The sequence below is a fragment of the Talpa occidentalis genome, unplaced genomic scaffold (assembly GCF_014898055.3).
Source record: "Talpa occidentalis isolate TD23 unplaced genomic scaffold, MPIMG_talOcc4v2.1 talOcc4.8, whole genome shotgun sequence".
Taxonomy (NCBI): domain Eukaryota; kingdom Metazoa; phylum Chordata; class Mammalia; order Eulipotyphla; family Talpidae; genus Talpa; species Talpa occidentalis.
This window is the reverse complement of record NW_023605194.1, coordinates 10,480,467-10,499,717: the sequence shown is the minus strand read 5'-3', so window position 1 is coordinate 10,499,717 and position 19,251 is coordinate 10,480,467. Positions and strand designations below refer to the sequence as shown.

General features: G+C 41.0%; 1 protein-coding gene across 2 annotated transcripts in view; it reads left to right on the top strand.

Annotated features, from left to right (window-relative positions):
• The first annotated feature begins 225 nt into the window (after positions 1 to 225).
• FHIP2A (FHF complex subunit HOOK interacting protein 2A) overlaps positions 226 to 19,251 on the top strand; it is a 28,737-nt gene continuing 9,711 nt past the window's right edge. For both annotated transcript variants that reach the window (XM_037495844.2, XM_054690059.1), the window contains exons 1-11: positions 226 to 596; positions 7,036 to 7,114; positions 11,538 to 11,707; positions 13,845 to 13,949; positions 14,689 to 14,811; positions 15,493 to 15,786; positions 15,961 to 16,157; positions 17,774 to 17,888; positions 18,409 to 18,485; positions 18,569 to 18,761; positions 18,950 to 19,119. In XM_037495844.2, coding sequence (XP_037351741.1) covers positions 552 to 596; positions 7,036 to 7,114; positions 11,538 to 11,707; positions 13,845 to 13,949; positions 14,689 to 14,811; positions 15,493 to 15,786; positions 15,961 to 16,157; positions 17,774 to 17,888; positions 18,409 to 18,485; positions 18,569 to 18,761; positions 18,950 to 19,119 — 1,568 coding nt within the window. In that variant the 5' untranslated portion in view covers positions 226 to 551. The remainder of the gene's footprint in view (positions 597 to 7,035; positions 7,115 to 11,537; positions 11,708 to 13,844; positions 13,950 to 14,688; positions 14,812 to 15,492; positions 15,787 to 15,960; positions 16,158 to 17,773; positions 17,889 to 18,408; positions 18,486 to 18,568; positions 18,762 to 18,949; positions 19,120 to 19,251) is intronic.

The window sequence follows — 19,251 nt, the reverse complement described above, 5'->3', positions numbered from 1 at the left end:
CGGCCCGCCCCCGCGGCGTCCGGCCGCTGGGCCCCGTCCCTGGCCCCGCCCCCGCGGCGGGCGACCGGTCCCGCTCCTGCCACGCCCCCGCGGCGTCCGGCCGCTCGGCCCCGCCCCCGCGGCGTCCGGCCACTCGGCCCCGCCCCCAGCCCCGCCCCCGCGGCGTCCGGCCGCCCCGCCGGCCTGGCCGGGCTTCCCCGGGCCGCGGCGGCGCCCCCTGCAGGCCGCGGCGCGCAGAGCGGGCGGAAGGACCGAGCCCGGCTGCCACCGTGTCCGAGCCCGAGCCGCAGCCCCGGCAGCGCGTCGCGGGGCCCGGTCGGCGCCGATCGCCTCCTCGCCGCCCGCCACGTCCCCGCGGCCGCCGGAGCCGCCGCGCCGCCCGCGCGCCCCGAAGCGGCCGGGCCGGGCGGCCTCGGCCCCGCGCTCGCGCCCCGCGGCCCGCACCGGCCTTCACTCTGGAGCGGCCGCGGCAGCCGCAGCAGGCGCGGCGGCGGCGCATCGAGGAGCTCTCCAGGGCGTCGCGCGAGCGGCTGCTGCAGTCCCGCGACAGGATGTTCTCCAAGTTCACCTCCATCCTGCAGCACGCCGTGGAGGCGGTGAGGGCCCCGGCGGCGGCGGCCTGGGCGGCGGGGCCCGCGCGCGAGGCAGGCCCGGCGGGCGCCCCGGGGCCGCGGCTCGGGGGTGCCCGCCCCCCGCGCCCCGCCGGCCCCCGCGCCCCCGGCCCCCCTCCTGCCGCCCAGGGCCGGGTGCGGGACGGCGGCGGCGGGCCGGGCGGCGGGGCCCGCGGGGGCCCGGGCGCTTCCCTCACGGCCTGACCGTTAACCTCCCGGAAAACGGGGGCAGCCGGGGCGAGACAAAAGACGGGGCCTGACCCCGCCGGCCGGCTCGGCGGGGCTGGGGGCGGCGGGTGGGGCGCTGGGGGTGCACCTGCCTTGGGCGACTCTGCGGGGAGCGGCCCGGCGCCCCCGATTCGTCCTCTCCTGGGCTTTTGACTTCGCGGCCCAACTCAGCTGAGCCCTGGTAGTTGCTGTGAGATTGGAGTTGGAGGGGCTGATCGGACCCGGTCTAGGTAGCGCCCCAGTCCTCAGTGAGCCCCGAGACCATCTGTTTCCTTCCTGGACGGTCTGCGATTTCCCTGCTATTGTGTTCGCCCCTTGAGGATTTCAGGCTCCAGCAGAGAGCACCTTTCAGATAGTCTCACAGACTGGGGGGAAAGAAGTAGCTAAAAGGAAAATAAAAGTCTTGCTGGTCTTATTATAAGAGGTCTATGCGCTTGACTTTGGAGGTTTTCCTTGACTGCTGGGAGAACGGCCCCAATTGGAAAGTGCATCCTGTCAAGAAATGATTCCTTTGCTAATTTTAAAAATGTCTTGCTTTCTGTGTTCAGATGTGATATAAAACACATTACAACAACACAGGTTTTTATGGCCGGATAGCAAAAATGAAATGGATTTAAAAGATGTAACAATGAAAGCAAAATGTTACTACGATTATTACTTTAGATGACATGTAGGAAATTTTTAACAGTAATTTTTAGCTCTACTGCAAGCTCTTGGAAATGTATGGATAAAATCAAGAAAAAGGGTTTGCAAATGAAAAACATTACTACAAAAGAGGGAGGCAACAGCTGTAGACTTAAGACAACTTTGAGTTTTTTTTCTTATACACAATCTACAGCTTATGTTAGAATAATTTAAGTTTGTAAAAACTGACATTTGCATTTAACTTATTTTTTAACTTAAAGCACCAACAATCGTTGAATTTTTCAACATTTAATACAGTTTAATATTGAAATAATTGAGAATAAAAATTTATCACATTATGCGCTTTACAAATCAGACTGATGTTTAAAAAATAAGTACTTTAAAGAAAGGCAGATGGTTTTCCTGCTCTTCCAGTAAAGATCCATTTTTGTCCTGAGACCTGTGATTTTTTTTTTTTGGTCCCCATTATTTTCTTATAATTGTATATCAGCCAAATTACCCATGTAGATTATCTGACTGTGGCCCTGTGATATCCAGGTTCTTTACTTGACTGAGATTAGTAAGAAAAGTTAAGAGTGGATTGTAATCATCTGATCCTAGAACAAATGCATTCTATTTAGAAGAGTGATGTTTTTATTTGCTTACAATTAGTATTTTCAGCTGTGGCACTTCCAGTTTCCCATGACTGGAGGTTAAATCTCATGAAAAAATTTGGGTGTACTTTTTTTTTCTTTTAACATTCTCTTGGCAGTGAGTTCATACATAATGATAAATAAGCCATCCTTGTGATACTTGAAGATTGTTTTTTTCTAACCCAAGATTGGTTTCAGTTTTTTCGATTCAGTGTATTTACTTGCTTGACATTTTCTCCTATAAATAAATCTTAAAATTCTTTAGTTCATTTCATTAGTTTTTCTCTGTACTCTTAATTTCTAGTCAATGTTTTTATATAGTCTTGCTTTTAACATAATTACCCTGATTATGCAGATGAGAGATGCAGAGACCAACTTGACCTCTTTCATTTGTGTCCTTGCATGAGACTGATAGCTTCCCAGCCAATTTGGTAGTATAACTTTCTTGGTTTCTTTATTTGATTGCAACAGCCTTCAGATGGTTTTTTCAGCTTCACCAGAAACATTCACTTAAATGTGGTTTAAATGTATACGTTTCCTTAACTGTTTAATTAGTGGTTTCTCCTCTTAACTATTTACAAGGAAAAAAATAACCTGTGTTTTCTTCAAAGATTAGTATTTTTAAAAATGAGTTAAGTTGATGTATTTGTGTTTAGGAGAGAAGTTCACACCTTGATCAAAACCAAAAACTGCATAGTAGTTCTTGCCTCCCTTTTCAGAAATAACAGTCTCTCCACAGTATAAAAATGATGGACTAGTAAGATTCTTATGAAATCACTCTATCCTGCTGGCCAGTTTCTACAAGCTTAAATTAAAAGTCAGGGCTCTCTTAGTTAGTTCTGATATTGGACTGAATCCTTTCAGCATACCTTCTCCAAAGGATAAATATAACACCTTCCAGTTAGTGCAAAAATTCAATATTTGTGGAGGGCCTGGTCTGTGTTAGGTAATCTGCTGGGGGCTGAATCCTTTAAAATTCCAGGCAGTTCCACCCATTGAGGGCAGATATTTTCCCTAGAGGATAAAGGGCACTGTCAGGGAACACAATTTTATTTATTTTAAATGATCAATGAAAGTAATTTTTCAGAATTTGAAGGCAGTATTTTCTTTCCAAATTAGGGTTCACAGTTGGTGATTGTTGGGACTGGCAATTTTTTAAACAATCTACTCTGCACTGGGAATTAAAACTTCTAACATATATAGCCCTTTAAGTGTTTTTTTCTAGCAAGTGATCTCTAACTTCAAACCTTTAATCATGCAGCAAAGAAGCCCACCGTGAAAGCATGACTTAGTAAGGAGATCAGCTTAGAGGGCTCACGATGCCTAGGCTCTAATTTGGGAGACAAATAAACACCCCAGCCAAAGGAATGAACAAGAGTGTGACCAGCCCCTAGAACCAGACAGAACTGGGTCCCAGACCTGCCTCTGTCCCTTACTTTTATACCTGTTCCTCTTATACCAAAGAGTTACTTAATCTTTGTGCATTTCCATTTCCTCATTGTAATATAGAAACAATTATACCGACCTCATAGTATTGTTCTGAAAGTTAAGATGAGATAGTATGCATGAAGTGCTTAGCGTAGTGCCTGGCACGCAGTAAGCGCTTAATAAATGTTAACCGTGACGATGATTGGTCCGCTAGTGAGTTCTTTAGGAGGAAGGGAGCACGCTCTCAGGATTTGGTGTAGTTGGAGAAGGCACTAAGTAAGTGAGACTGAAGCTGAACTTGGAGGGGCAAAAGAAGATAGGAAGGGCATCAAGAAAGTTATGGGGGAGAAGCATTTTTAAAAGATCCAGGTGTAGAATATTCATGATACCTGGGTGTGAGACAATAAGCAGTTAGACTGTTAGAACACTCGTTTGCATCCAGACTACCAAAGTCAGTCCTTTCGTGGAGAAGGTGTTTTGGAGCAAGGCTTTTGGGTTTCTAGTTGCAAGTAGGGTTTCATTTGCCAAGGTAGTTAACTGACTTTGGGTCTTAATAGGAGTTTGTTATGAGAATTTAAGACCACACAATAAGTGTAGGCTTAATAGCCCTGAGCTGGCACCCCGCAACTGCTGTATTGTTCATTTACTCTCTCATAAATATTGAGCGCTTCATATCTGCGATCACTGAATTGGAACTTGGGGGTTCTGTCATGAAAAAGATGACACAGCCCTGACCTTGTAGAGTTTACAATCTGTTGGAAGAGATGGCTAATTCAATAATTACACACATGCCACAGGGGCTAAATGAGAGGGAGCAGAGGGTGCCTCAGGCCATATCTGAGGCAGGAAGCCTGACTTCCCAGAGAAAATGATGCCCAGGTTGGGTTCGATGTCGGCTTGTGGTTGACATAGTGACTGCATGAACTTTCAAATATTTAGTCTCTGTTTGTAAAAGGTTAACTCAAATGTGAATCCCCATTACCCTGATTCACACATCTTTCCTTTTTTTCCCCTCTAGAGCATACATTTTTTTGAAATGACAAAGAGATTATTTTGCATGTTAGAATTGGTAATGAATAAAGCAAATTGACCAAGAAATTTTATATAAATAAGAAATTGTATTCATGTTTGAACAAGATTATTGCTAAACTAAGTAACAGTTTAGAACTGTTTCCTTGTCTACTTAAATAGGTTTTTTGTTTAAATATAACCCTGGGAGAGAGGTAGGCCCATGTAATAATCCTGCTTTGAACTTGGCTGTAGCAGCATAGTTCCTCCAAGTTAGTGACTTACCCTTATGAGAGCGTTAAGTCTGGAACGAGGATGCTGTAATTCCTTATATACCCAGGAATTTCCTTGACGTTAACAGATTGCAATATTTATAGTTAAGAAACAGGATACATTTCTTGAAACACCACGTTTCATTTGGGTTTGTCCCAAACAATAAAACATTTAACTATATTAAGTTGGTCTATAAAAACCAGGTCCAAAGAGAAAATTTGTATGTATAATGAAGAGACTTCTAACTAAAAACAAGTAGCTGGTTAAAGTGGATTTTTTCATCTAAAAATTTCTTGTTATATGTATAACCAGAGAAAATTTATATGTATAATGAAGAGACTTCTAACTAAAAACAAGTGGCTGGTTAAAGTGGATTTTTTTCATCTAAAATTTTCAGGAAGATTATTCTGTTTTCCCAAGTTATTTCATTCCTATTTTTCTAATTTTGTTCTCATTTTCCCATGTTTTTTCTCTACCCATATTCTTCTTGAAGAATCCTAACCACAAAGGCTTTCAAATTAAGATCTATGTTAACTATCCTTAAGTCTTTAAAAATTTCATGGCTTTCTATTTGAAGATGTGTTGTGTGCTACATATTTTTTGTTAATCCTGTCCATTCATAGTGGTGCGAATTGGCAAGTGTGGAAGAGCTGGTATGAAGATGCTAATGATTGCCAAACAGTTTTTAACTCCGTGTTTTTCTCAAGTACATTCCATTTTCTGTATTGAAACACTTGTCTGTGTCCAGTGTTCATAACTGGGAAATTGTTTGGCCAGGATTTGAATGTTGAGGTCTTGCTAGGATACCAAGAAATCAAAATTTCACAAGGGCCCTCCATTTAGATGTAGTATATGAAAATGGAAGGTTACTGTGCTATAGTTGAGGTTTGCAGAGCACAAACCCATTTATTCAGTTACCAGGATCAACTCTGTGCTTTCTGACCAAAATTTAATGATCGCATTAGGACTGGGGAACTTCTCCCTTGCTCTTACTCTCTTTAAAGAAAAAAAAGTTGGGCCTCCCCAGTGGCACAGCAGTTGAGCCCTGGGCTGTGAAGCTGCCTGCAGCCTCTGCAGCGCCGGTTCGATCCCGGCCACAGGCGAGGGTCCCACATGGCGCGCAGACCTCTCCTGCCACGCCCACTGCTCCCCTCAGCAATGTACTTTGGTCCTTCTGCCTGCTCTGCTCCCCGCTCTGGCTCTGGTGAATTCTCTCACCCTCCCGCGCTTCTGACTGTACCCAGTGCTTGTATAAATAAATAAATCTTTAAAAAAAAATAAAGAAAGAAAGAAAAGTTGGGCCTGTCTGGTGGCCTAGGGGTTAAGTCTTAGCGTTATCGTTGCTAAGGCCTGAGTTTGATCCCCGGCCAGGGAGCTGACCCACATGGCACAGCAGACCTCTCCTGCCTTCCCCGCTGCTCCCCTCAGCAGTGTATTTCAGTAGATCTGCCTGTTCTGCTCCCCACTGTGTCTGGTGAATCCTCTCACCCCTATGCATAAATAAATAAAAATAAATATTTTTTTAAAAAGGAAAGAAAAGAAAGCATACAAGGTGGCAGCCATGTCTTTTTCTGTCCATTTAACATGTATTTGAAATACTTGTAGTTTCACATTGAGATGGCTGAAGGGATATCATTTTGGTCTTAAAAGCTATAATGTAAAACATTTTTGGCTTTGTGGGATTTAAATGGGTAGTGTCTTGTTTATGTAGTTATTTTGCCTAATCCAAGCTTAAAAAAAATACAAGACATGACTAAGTCTCTGAAAGTAGGGAACAGTTGGAATCTGATTACAGGTTGACTTTGGTATATGTCTGAGTAGTGGTGATGTGTACTAATTATATAGCACTGCTGTGCTGTTGGGCATTTCAAAGTCCTAGGTACAAAGATCTCTGGTTATCGAAAACTTCACTTTACTGATACTTAATAGTAATAGAATATTCCGTTTTCCTTGAACACCATTAGGTTTGAAAGTAGTAATTTCAGAGGAGGGGTCACTCCCCAGTACTGTAGTTTAATAACAATGTTCATAAATGTGTTTTTCTTCTTTCACAATCATTTTTGCTCTCCTGGGTTTTGCTCAAATTAAAAGGCCACCCTATTTTTACTGTTTTTGTATTATTAGTTGACAAATGCTGTTATATTTTATATGGGGAAACTTGCAATGCCATTTTCTTAATTGTGGTCTTTTTTGTGTGTTTCTTTGCGTAGCTTGCACCGTCCCTTCCTTTACAAGAAGATTTTGTTTATCACTGGAAGGCAATTACGCATTACTACATAGAGACTTCGGGTAAGAAACATGCTAATATTAATTAAAGCGGATTTGTGAAATACTGACAAACTTGCAAAGTTGGTTTTATTTAAAATTTATAATTATTTTATTTTAGCTGTAATTCCTCATTTATTTTACTTTTAATCTTTTGAATTCATTCAGAAAACATCTGTTGAGCACCTACTATGCATAGGTTCTAGACACTGGGAGATAGAACAGTTAGACAGAATCCCTGTCCTAACAGTAATGTATTGATGGGGAAAAGCAAACAATGGACAAATACACAGTGTGTCCATGTTAAGTGTTAAGGAGAACATGAAGCAGCCTGAGGGGGTATGTTCTTGGGGGTGGGGGTGAGGCAATTAGTTGGTTAAGGTTAGAGACAGCCTAATTGCCCAGGTGACTTTTGAGCTGAAGCCTAACGGAGAGAGGAAGCAGGCTTGAGGGGCAGGGGCAGGAAAGGCCCAAGAAGAGACCTAGTGATGAACCCTGAGATGGGAGCACACAGCATTTTGACATATTCAGGACCCACAGCCAAGCCTGACGAGCGCCAGGAGAGCTGGGAGAACAATGGTGGGAGATGCCAGCCCACAGGTATGGGTGCAGATTCATCCCAGGCCTTATAAGCCACTGCAAGGACTTCGGCTTTTATTCTTAAGGTGGAAGGCCTTCAGAGGGTTTTGAACAGAAATATAATCTGCTTTAAAAGGGAGCACTTTGGCTTCTGTGAAGAAATTTAGATTGAGTGGGTACAGTGGTCGTAGCACTGTTGGTTGCTTAGGCCAGGGCAGGGTTGGTAAGAAGTGATTGCATTTGGGTTTACTTTGAAGGAAGCTTGTAAATGGATCAGATATTGGGTATGAGAGACTATGAATCAAGGTAATGTCCAAAGTCTTAGATGGAAAAATAGAAGGGCCACTTAGGATGAAGACTCCCAAAACAGGTTTGTATGAGTAATTAGACATGTTAGGTTTAAAGAAGCTCATACATCCAGCTGAATGTGCCAAGAAGATGGTTGAAAGATGGAAATCAGGAATTCAGGGTAGAGATCTAAACCAGAGATGTGAAAGGGAGAGTCATCAACACATACTGGAATTTAAAGCAATGACATTGGATGAGGTTATCTAGGGAGTAAGGCTCAATGAAGAGAGGTTCAGGAACTGAGCCCTTGGGCTCACTGGTGAGGGAACCGTAGCAGATGACACTTCACTTCTGTCAGTGAGGTAGAAGACTGCCAGGAGCTAGAAGCTAGAAAAGGAGAAAGGGATTGTGTCCATTGATGCTAACGTCAAGTTAATGAGGACTAAGAGTGGATCATTGGATTTAGCCACGAGGAGCTCATTAGTGCTCTTGATAATGGCAGGGTAGTGAGAGGCCACATCAGAGTAAGTTTAAGAGAAAACACACCATGAATGGACAGTGTGTATAGACTCCTCTCTCTCTCTCGAGGTGCGATGGTGCAAAAGGAAACAGAGATGGACCAATACCCAGACTGAGATGTGTCAAGAGGGTTTAAACTTTTTTTTTTTTAAAGATAGTAGGTTCTACAGTTTATAATTTGATGGGAATGATCTAGTAGACAGGAAAAGGTAAAGATGGAGTCAGCATGGAATGAGCTAATTTCCAGGCAATGTCCTTAAATAAGCAAGACCAGATGGGATCTAGTGCACAAGTGGAGCCTTCCTAGGCTGTGGATAGTTAGTTCATAAAAATAGGTAGAAAGCAGGACATGGAAGGAAGAGGGTAAATGCCGTCTAGGGAGCCTTTGGGAGTTGCTTTCTGGTTCTGTTTTTCTCAGTGAATAGGAGGGATGGGGAGTGTGAATTAATTAGCCTTTTTTCCTTTAAAAGGGCCAGATAGTAAATATTACAGGCTCGGTAGGTTTCACTAGGAAACCTAGTGTTGTTGCAGCTGCTCAGTTCTGTTGCAGCACAGAAGTGGCCATCATCACTGTGTAGGAGAACAAGAATTATTAAAACATGACAGGGTTGGATTTGTCCTGCCTGGACACACAGTGTCAGTGCCACATAGCACCACAGGCTCCTTGGAGGGTGCATAGGTACACACTAGCGCGTGTGCAGATTGGACATGTGTCGTTTAAGTGAAAGGAAACTTGCAAAAATGAGAAGTTAGTTTTGCAGACTGGTGAATGGTAGGTGATTCACCTTTAAAAGAAAAAATTATTTATATTTATGTAATAAATGAAAGAATGTGTATCTGCATATCTTTACATGTAAAATATAATCTCTAATTCCTTTGGATGTATAGACAGCAAATCTATAAAAACATTTTTTTGAGAGGAGTTGCCTTTTCAAATGACTGTTAGCCTTTGTGAATTATGCCCACCCCACAAAGCTTTAAGGAAATGGTTTTTTTAGGGTACAGGCCAGAGGTGCGGGGAGTGGGGTGGGGGGTGGTGAGAGGATTCCCCAGAGACAGAGTGGGGAGCAGAACAGGCAGGTTGAATGAAACACACTGCTGAGGGGAGCAGCGGGTGAGTCGGGAGAGGTCTGCTGCGCCATGTGGGTTGCTCCCTAGCTGGCCAGGAATCGAACTGGTGCTGTGGAGGTTGGGGATTGCTTCATGGTGCTGTGCTCAACCCCTTTCACCACCAGGGAGGCCCTAAGGAAATGTTTTAAAGAGAATGCTTTAAGTTCTTAAGTCTAGAAGCAGAACAAACAATTGTACCTTACAGTAATTGTAGTAACTATAATTGTACATTACAATAAAATATACAGCAAATAAATGTGTCAGATAAAGAGAACAAAGAAGAGAAAAATATGAGGACGCGTGGAGGGTCCAGAGTAGCTTTTAATGCATAAGTAGGGGATTTTGAGGTAGATAAAGAGGGTGAAGGTGTGCCAGGGAAAAGGAAGAACATTTGCAAAGGCACAGGGACTTAAGAATGAGGGGAGGTGAAGGCAGGAACCAGATCTTGTTTTAGGAAGCTAAGAACTTAATCCTGCCAGGTCAAATTTATAGTTCATTTGTTTCTCAGTTTTTAAAATGTCTTTCTGGTCATTCACCCTATTAATCATTGCAATCAAGCTGTGTTTGAACATTTCTTCTTTCCTGGGTGGCAGGAGTCAAGTATGGGGGAAAACACTTTTAAAAAGTAAATTTCAAATGAACTTACAAATTATCTTTTCTTACGACTAGGCTACTCATTTTAGAAGACTGAAATGAGATATATTAAGTTAACATTTCTTGAGTTCTGTGTGCTAAGGCCCTGGGCTTTACACACATTGTTTCATTGAATTCCTACAGCTCTCCCCCGTGATGATCAGCTTTGTTTTATGAGTGGTGGTGACTGGAGCTTCCCTAGTTTGCCTCGGTGTTCCAGCTAACAGGAACAGCACCAAGATTTGAGGCCAATCTGAGTAACTCCAACTCCCATGCTTTTAGCACCTATCACATATTATATAAAATTTGATATATACATCCTCCTGGGAAACAAGAGTGACCCTTCTCTTTTTATTGTATTCTTCACATGACTGAGTGGTAGGGCTTCCTCTGTATATACGTGTGTGAGTATGGACAGACCAAGTCGTGTATCAAATACATGGCACACTGGAGTCGTATTGTACAGAGTATGAAAGTCCTAAGTGATAATAGAGACATAGTTAGAACTTGACAGTTCTAGGGCCTCCCCTGGTGGCGCAGCAGTTGAGCGCTGGGCTGCGAGGCTGCCCGCAGCCTCTGTAGCACTGGTTCGTTCCCCAGCCGCCAGCGAGGGTCCCACAAAAAAAAAAAAGAGAACTTGACATTTCTAAATATATACTGCATTTAAGCATTCTATAAAACATCCCATTAAATTAAAAATAGCTTAACCTTTGTACTACAAAGATAGTTGATAAAACCATGTGATTTTTAGTTCAATTGTGATATGTAAAATGAATGAATTTTTATTTCAAACTCACAAATATTTAATAAGCAGTTTTGATTTTAGGAATAGCTATCTGTTAATGAGAGTAAATGTTGACTGAGGATTTTCCTTTGGGCTCCACATGTTTCCGTAGGTGGAGATGAACTTACGGTGTCTCACTTTCCCTGGTTTACAGAGTGATGCAGTAGCAATCAGAAACAGAACCTGTCCTCTCCACATATTCTAGGTCATTCAGCTTATTGTTCCAGACCAACCTGTTTCTGTAGAAACAGATTTAAAATTCAGGTCTTCTGAACTGGCTCATTGAAAAAAAAAAAAAATCTAATTCACACAAAATTCTTATGTTACATGTATTTCTCCTGATCATGTTCCCATGAACATGATCTTGTTTTCAAATTATACATGGATGTTAGCTTATAGAATATGTTTCAGAATACTGGTTGAATATTTTTATACTTCAGATTTTTCTCAGTTTGAATAAGAATGGGGAAATAAAGAGTATTTTAGTTGCAAATAGGCAGTTTAAATGTTTGATAATTGTTTTCTATTGTTTAGATGATAAAGCCCCAGTGACAGATACAAATATTCCATCTCATCTGGAACAGATGTTAGATATATTGGTACAAGAAGAAAATGAACGGGAATCTGGAGAGACAGGGCCATGCATGGAATATTTGCTCCATCACAAGATCTTGGAAACATTATATACCTTGGGGAAAGCTGATGTAAGTTCCTAGTCCATATCTCGTTCTTGGGCATGTAATGCCTTAATGTCTTAGAGATAAAGACAAGCTTAACTAGAGAGGTAAGTACTAAGGATGGCAGGAGTCAAGTCAGTAGTGTGGGGAAAAGAAAATTGTGCTGCCTGTACGAATGTGACTTTAGATAGAGATGGCCAAGCTCCCAGATGCTCTAAGTAACACCTGGTACCTAGGCTACTTAAAAGTACAATGTAAACATTCATGAAAATAAGTACTACTTGTTGTGCTCAGAAGCCAAGAAGATGAGAAGGAATCCAGTGAAAACTGGGTTACAAAAAGAGCAATTATTTTTCAGTCCTGAAAGAAAATGTCATTGATTATTTTGAAAATAATTATACTGATGAATGGAGACTATTCAAGTTTTTAAGGAATCTTGAGGAATCTTTATAAAGCTAACATATAGATAATATTCCGTATCACAAAACTTCACTTATGAAGATAAGTTTCAAACCTCGTGATAGGGCAGGGGAAGGAGAACTTTGGGTTTGGGTTAGACAGTCTTGCTTCCTCACTGATACACTATGACCTTCAGCAAGGTTAATTTACCTACACTTTAAAAACAAGGAGGTATGTGCCATGGGAGTCTCCTCCAACTCTAAAATATCAGTGGTTCCGTTCTGTGAATTTCCGTAATACATGTGAGACCCAAATTAAAAAAACAACACCCAAGCTAATAGATACATTTAAACATCAATAGAGTTATGAATAATAATAAAGACTATCTCCTCTTAAATATATAATAATCCAATTCATTTTTCTCCAGTTCATATTTTTCCAATTTTTTTTTAAAGATTTATTAATGCATACAAGAGGTGGGGGGAGTGAGAGGACCCACCAGAGACAAAGTGGAGAACAGAACAGACAGATTGACTGAAGTACACTGCTGAGGGGAGCAGTGGGCGAATCAGGAGAGGTCTGCTGCGCCATGTGGGTAGCTCCCTGGCTGGCCGAGGATCGAACTCAGTGGCTGCGGATAGCTTCATAGGTTGCGTCTTAACCCCTTGTACCATCAGGGAGGCCCTCCAATTCATTTTTAAGTTAAATTTATTTCATTTATATTTTCTAGGTAACACATTTGCTCCTTAATACCTTGCAGTTCATTTTTCTCCTCCATTCTTTCTCCCTTAGAAAGATTGTACAACACTAGTTGCATAATATTGATTTTTGAGCAGATGTTAGTAATTGTACTGGTGAATTTATTTTGATAATGGGTGATTGTAAATTTTCATGTTTTATCTGAACAATGCAAGGTATTTGGTATCTTAAAAATCATTACTGTGCTTAAGATTATAGTTTATACTATTGCCAGACAGCATGTCTATGATGATGCTTTGGAAATACTCATTTTATGACTCTTCAATGTGAAGCAATATAAGCAGGTTAATTATGGAAAGTATAGCCTTGTTAATTCATGTTCTCTTAATCTACAGTGTGAGTAATCAAGTTTATCACTTTTCAGTAAATATTTAAAACTGGCATCTTAAAAATACTTCCTTATTAAATATTAAATAAATATAATAATCACAATGTAAATAATTTTGCAACTAATTTAAAGCAGCATTGTTGGAATAAATCACAACTGTTTTTACTATAGGATTCCTTTTATTTGCATATATATGTATCTAGAAGGCTTTGTTTACTCCTTGGTGTATCTCTGTATGTGTGATAGGATGTTATTGATTACATGTGTCATTAGTGTAAGTAACAAGATCCTGCCTTTGCTTTGACCAGGGAGTTAACTCTCTTAGTTTCATGTTATCCTCACATTTGGAATATAAGCAGGTTGATGTTACCTGAAGCAAACTCTAATCGCAGTAGCGTATTATCACCACACTGTTTGTAATTATGTCTGTCTGTGGTTCCATACCCTGTTATAATCCCAGATGTAATTTTATTTCTATAATATCAGCCATTAATATTAATTCTTAATACTTGATTAGGACTTTTAGTCTGACAAAGTCATTAATTGGCTAGTTGCATTGACTTGTTTGGGATAGAACACATTTAAATACATTGCCTCTCCCCTTTTTTAAGCTTCTGAGTAAATGTGTTTGCGTTGTCCTTTCTTTTCTTGTTTGCTTTCCTTTTTACCTGTCTCCAGTGTCCTCCTGGAATGAAACAGCAGGTCTTGGTGTTCTATACGAAACTTCTGGGGAGGATCCGGCAGCCACTGCTTCCACACATTAATGTGCACAGGCCAGTGCAGGTATCTAGTTCTCGAGTAAAATTGTTTGATTTGTTTTAGTACAGAAATAATTTTATATGTTTTTCCTAAGAGTAAAAAATAAATACAGGAAATTACTCTAAAAATGGCATGCAAATAGCAAATACTTAAGCTTCTTTTAGGCATGCTATTGTATTAAATGTTCACATCTTTATTAATTTTTTCTCTAACTTCTCACCATGACATCTCAGGGGGAGTTTATTATATACTTCATTGATTTTTTTAGGGTAACATATTTGAAAAACTTACTACTAGTAAATTTATTTTGAAAGACTTTTTATTAGTACATTTATTTTGATGTATAAGATTGTAAATAGTGTTCTATCTAAATAATGCAAAATATTTGTATTATTTGAAAAATTTAGATACCCTTAATAAATGGAAGACTGTTTCTGTATCTGTAAAAAGTGACCTAAGTTTTAAAATTTTTTTTTAAAAGATTTATTTATACAAGAACTGGGGTACAGGCCAGAGGCACGGGAGGGTGAGAGAATTCACCAGAGACAGACCGGGGAGCAGAACGGGCAGACGGATCTAAGATACTGCGGAGGGGAGCAGTAGGCGAGGCAGGAGAGGTCTGCAACGCCATGTGGGTCCCTCCCTGGCCAGCCGAGAATCAAACCTGCACTGCAAAGGCTGCAGACAGCTTCCTAGCACAGCGCTCAACCCGCTGCGCCACCGAGAAGACCCAGTTTTAAAATGTGTATTTTTTTTTTGACAGAAATTAATTAGACTCTGTGGTGAAGTCCTTGCAACCCCAACCGAAAATGAAGAAATTCAGTTTCTTTGTATTGTTTGTGCAAAGCTGAAACAAGACCCCTACCTGGTTAATTTTTTCCTAGAGGTATGGTACTTCTGTCAGCCCTCTGTGTATGCTAATACTAAAATTATACTAAAATTATTAAGAGAATTTAATTCTGTGTGGCCCCGGGTGGGGTGTTCTGTGCAGATTTGGACAAGATGCCAACAATCACAGGTCACCTCTCCAGTGTGGTGCAACAGTTGAGTTTGCTCTGCTGGTTTGTACTCTCTTTTCGTAGCTAAAGTTACCACATCAGTTTATCTAAACCAATTGATACTTTAGATTTCACTTTCAGTTTAAATTAGAAAATAATTGCTGTGTACTTCCTGCACCCAGTCACTTCTTTTTTTCAGCAGTGAGGTCATTTAGGAATACACTAGGAAAAAAGAACTTTGGTGTTTTTTTTTTTTTTGGTTTTTAAAAAAATCATTTTGACTTTCTTTTTAAAAAGATCGAGGTGTAAGTTACATGCAGTATAATTCACTCTTTATGGTCAGTGTAAAACAGTGTATAGTCAGTGTGAAGAGTGCCCTAAGTGTCTGTGGAACTTTAGAGTCTTTGAAACATAATTTGTTAAAGTCTCAGTGTTTCCATTTGTCATATTTTTGCCCATCACTACATTGGCTAGACATTGGAATGTTAGAGAAAAGTCTGTTAGAAAATATGATTGCTGTTTTATAAGGCTCTTGATGTGAATCTTAAAACACATGTATTTCATTTCAGAATAAATTGAAATCATTCGCTCCCAGAGTAGCACCGAATGTAATTTCAGAAGACACAGGAAAAGGTCAAGATTCCTTGTCGGCAGACACAGGACAGTCCTGCCTGCCAGGGGAGCTCCCTGGTGCCGCAGGGCCCGAGCAGGCAGAGTCAGAGGACGAGCCTCCTCAGCAGGTGGACGACCTATCCTCAAGCCTGGATAATCTCAATGTGGTTTCACTGCCAGAGGCTGCAGTTGTTCGTCCGAACCAGGATTACAATTTAGTGAATTCTTTGTTAAATCTCACCAGAAGTCCGGTGAGTGCCCTTTACTCCCCACTCTCCCCCGCCCCATAATCAAAGTTAGATGTATTTAAAATAGAAAAAGAAAGCTATTCTTATTTTAGCAGAAAACATCTTTTTAAGTTGAACTTTCCCAGACACCTTGGTGTGTGCCTAATTCACACGCTGAGGACTGTGGCTTTCCCCTAGGACGGCCGGATAGCTGTGAAAGCCTGCGAGGGCTTGATGTTGCTGGTGAGTCTGCCAGAGCCAGCGGCCGCCAAGTGCCTCTCACAGAGCACCTGCCTGTGCGAGCTGCTGACGGACAGACTCGCCTCCCTGTACAAGGCGCTACCTCAGTCAGTGGATCCCTTGGACATTGAAACGGTGGAAGCAATCAACTGGGGGTAAGAACCATTATCGGTGTTTTCTCGTAGAGGTGAATTCTCACACCTACACTTCTAAATCCTGCTTTGTAATGAAAGAATCTTTTGTTTAGAAAAATGTAATATTATTGGTGATCATTAAATGGGATTATTTCTTGAGACTTATTTTTGGTCTTTTAATCAATAGGTGGGAATAAATTTGCATGGGAACAATCCAGTTATTACATAGTTAAGCTGTTTTCCCTTTGTCCATTATATTGATCGATTTTTAAGAGTTTACATGAAAACCAACAATTTCATATGATTATTTAAAACAAAAAACCTGAAAGAAGGGCTCTCCAAGTCCCACAGCCCCTGCCACAGTCTCATGTTTCGTGATCTGCCTGGATAGAACCTCTCTGCCTTACTTTTCCATCCTTTCTGCCCATCTTTTCGGGCTCCCCCTCGATTCTCATAGGAAAACATGATTATTGAAGAACATTTATACATTATTAAAAAGTATAAAGCAACATAAATAAAATTACCCATAATCATACCACCTAAAAGCGGTCTAATATTTTGACATAATAACCTATTTTGTGTATTTTTAACTCTTCTTTTTCACTTGTCTTTTTTTTTTTTTTTAAAGATTTATTTTTATTTATTTATACAAGCACTGGATACAGTCAGAAGCACGGGAGGGTGAGAGAACTCACCAGAGCCAGAGCAGGGAGCAGAGCAGGCAGACTGAAGTACACTGCTGAGGGGGGCAGCCGGTGGCAGGAGAGGTCTGCACGCCATGTGGGATCCTCCTCCAGTGGCCGGGGAGCAGCCGGGGATCAAACCGGTGCTGCAGAGGCTGCGGGCAGCTTCGCAATCCCGCACTCAACCGTTGCACCACGGGGGAGGCCCTGTCTTTTTTTTTTTTTTTTAAACTGATATTCTGTCAGTATCTATAGGGTGCAGTAGAGCCACTTGTTAGCATTTCCCCTAGATTGTATTTTAAGGCAGAAAGCAGACTGCTCATTCCTTTCTTTCTTTTTTGAAATGCTTATTTATTTTTGTGTAGAACTGTGGGGTAGGCCAGAGGTGCAGGGGGTGAGAGGATTCACCAGAGACAGAGTGGGGAGCACAACAGGTGGATCTGCTGAAATATACTGCTGAGGGGAGTAGTGCGCAAGACAGGAGAGGTCTGTTGTGCCATGTAGGTCAGCTCCCTGGCTGGGGATCAAACTCATGCCTTTGCAATGATAGGGCTGAAAGTAACCCCTAGGCCACCAGGAGGCTCCTGGTCATTTCTTTTTGAAGATCCTCCTTTACCTTTCTTTTCTTCCATCCCAGCAGCTGAGAACCTCTTAATTTTCACTTCTGTTATTTGGTCAGATTTTTGGTGGAATTATGGATAGCTGACTAAATGGTTTTTCTCCTGCATCCCCTCTATTCTGCATTCTTTTTCTATATATGAGAAAATTACTTACAACTCTCATTTGAAAAGTTTTATCTTTGACTTTCTGTCTCTCTTTGATTGTCACTCAGCATTGCTCTATAAAAAAATCACACTGTGAGTTCAGTTATATGCCTTCATCTTTCTATATGGACTGAATTGGATTAAAGCTTATGGGTAACTTTGAACATAGCATTTCTTCTCTGTCCTACAGCTTGGATTCCTATAGTCACAAAGAAGATGCTTCAGCATTTCCAGGAAAACGAGCCTTAATTTCATTTCTTTCCTGGTTTGATTATTGTGATCAGCTCATAAAGGAAGCACAAAAGGTTTGAATATTTTTGATATTTATGGATAATTTAAATATGTAAATGTCTATTAAGTAAAATTTGAATTTTTACTTTATATCTCCAAATATATTTTATTGTCTTAGCATAGCTTCATTACAAAATAAAACCAAATAAACAAGAAAATGTTTGTGGGGGGGTTAGGGAGGGAGGGAGAGAGAACTCTGGAATAAATCAGAGTTGCGGTTTTGTCCCTATATTTATTTAACTGATAGAGTGCACACTTTACAAGGTGACCTTGCTCTCCCTGCACATCTCCTCTCTAGGGAGATGCTAATACCATAAGGTGAGTAGGGGACTATTTTTATGCTGTTACTATTCTTGGAAATTTAGATAAATCATAAAGACCGTCAATAGCTAACACCTAAACTAGATTTGCCTGCCATCAACAAGATGGTCAGTAGATAAGTTTGTCTTATCTAAATCCAGTGGATTTGAAAATTGACAGTACAATTTAATCTCTTCCATTAAAAAAAATAATGATGTCCATACTACATTCTAGACCACTGCTGTTGCTCTTGCCAAAGCTGTTCATGAGAGATTTTTTATTGGTGTTATGGAGCCTCAGTTAATGCAAACGTGAGTAGCTTCTTTACTTTAAACAAAGCAAAACAAAACACTGTGTTATTTTTGCCAACTAATTACCTGTTTTTTATATTCAGTTCTGAGATGGGTATTCTGACGTCAACTGCTCTGCTTCATCGTATTGTTCGGCAAGTAACCTCTGATGTTTTGCTTCAAGAAATGGTGTATTTTATCCTTGGGGAACAAAGGGAACCAGAAACTCTGGCAGAAATTAGCAGACACCCATTAAGACATCGGTTAATTGAACATTGTGATCACATATCTGATGAGGTAAGCTACGTGCTGATTCAGACTTGGACTTCAGAGTCTTTGCAATACTGATTTTAGTATGCTTCTGATGTTTTGAATAGTCTCTTTTTTAAAAGAGTTTTTAAAAATGGAAAGTGTGATTTATAGCTGGCAAGAAGAATTTATTTAAAGGTATTTTTCAGTTAGCCTTTATCATTTTTTGGTTTCAGATAAGCATAATGACATTAAGAATGTTTGAGCATCTTTTACAAAAACCGAATGAGCACATTCTTTATAACTTAGTCCTAAGAAATCTTGAAGAAAGAAATTATACTGAGTATAAACCCATGTGTCCAGAAGACAAGGATGTGGTGGAGAATGGACTGATTGCAGGAGCAGTGTAAGTCTCCATCCCGCTCAGTGAGTTTAGCATTCCGTGTAGCATTGTGATCCTCTCCTCTTATACTCTTGCTTATTCACAAAAATAAACCTGTAAGAGTTTAAAAGATTTTTAAAAATAAAACTAAGATGC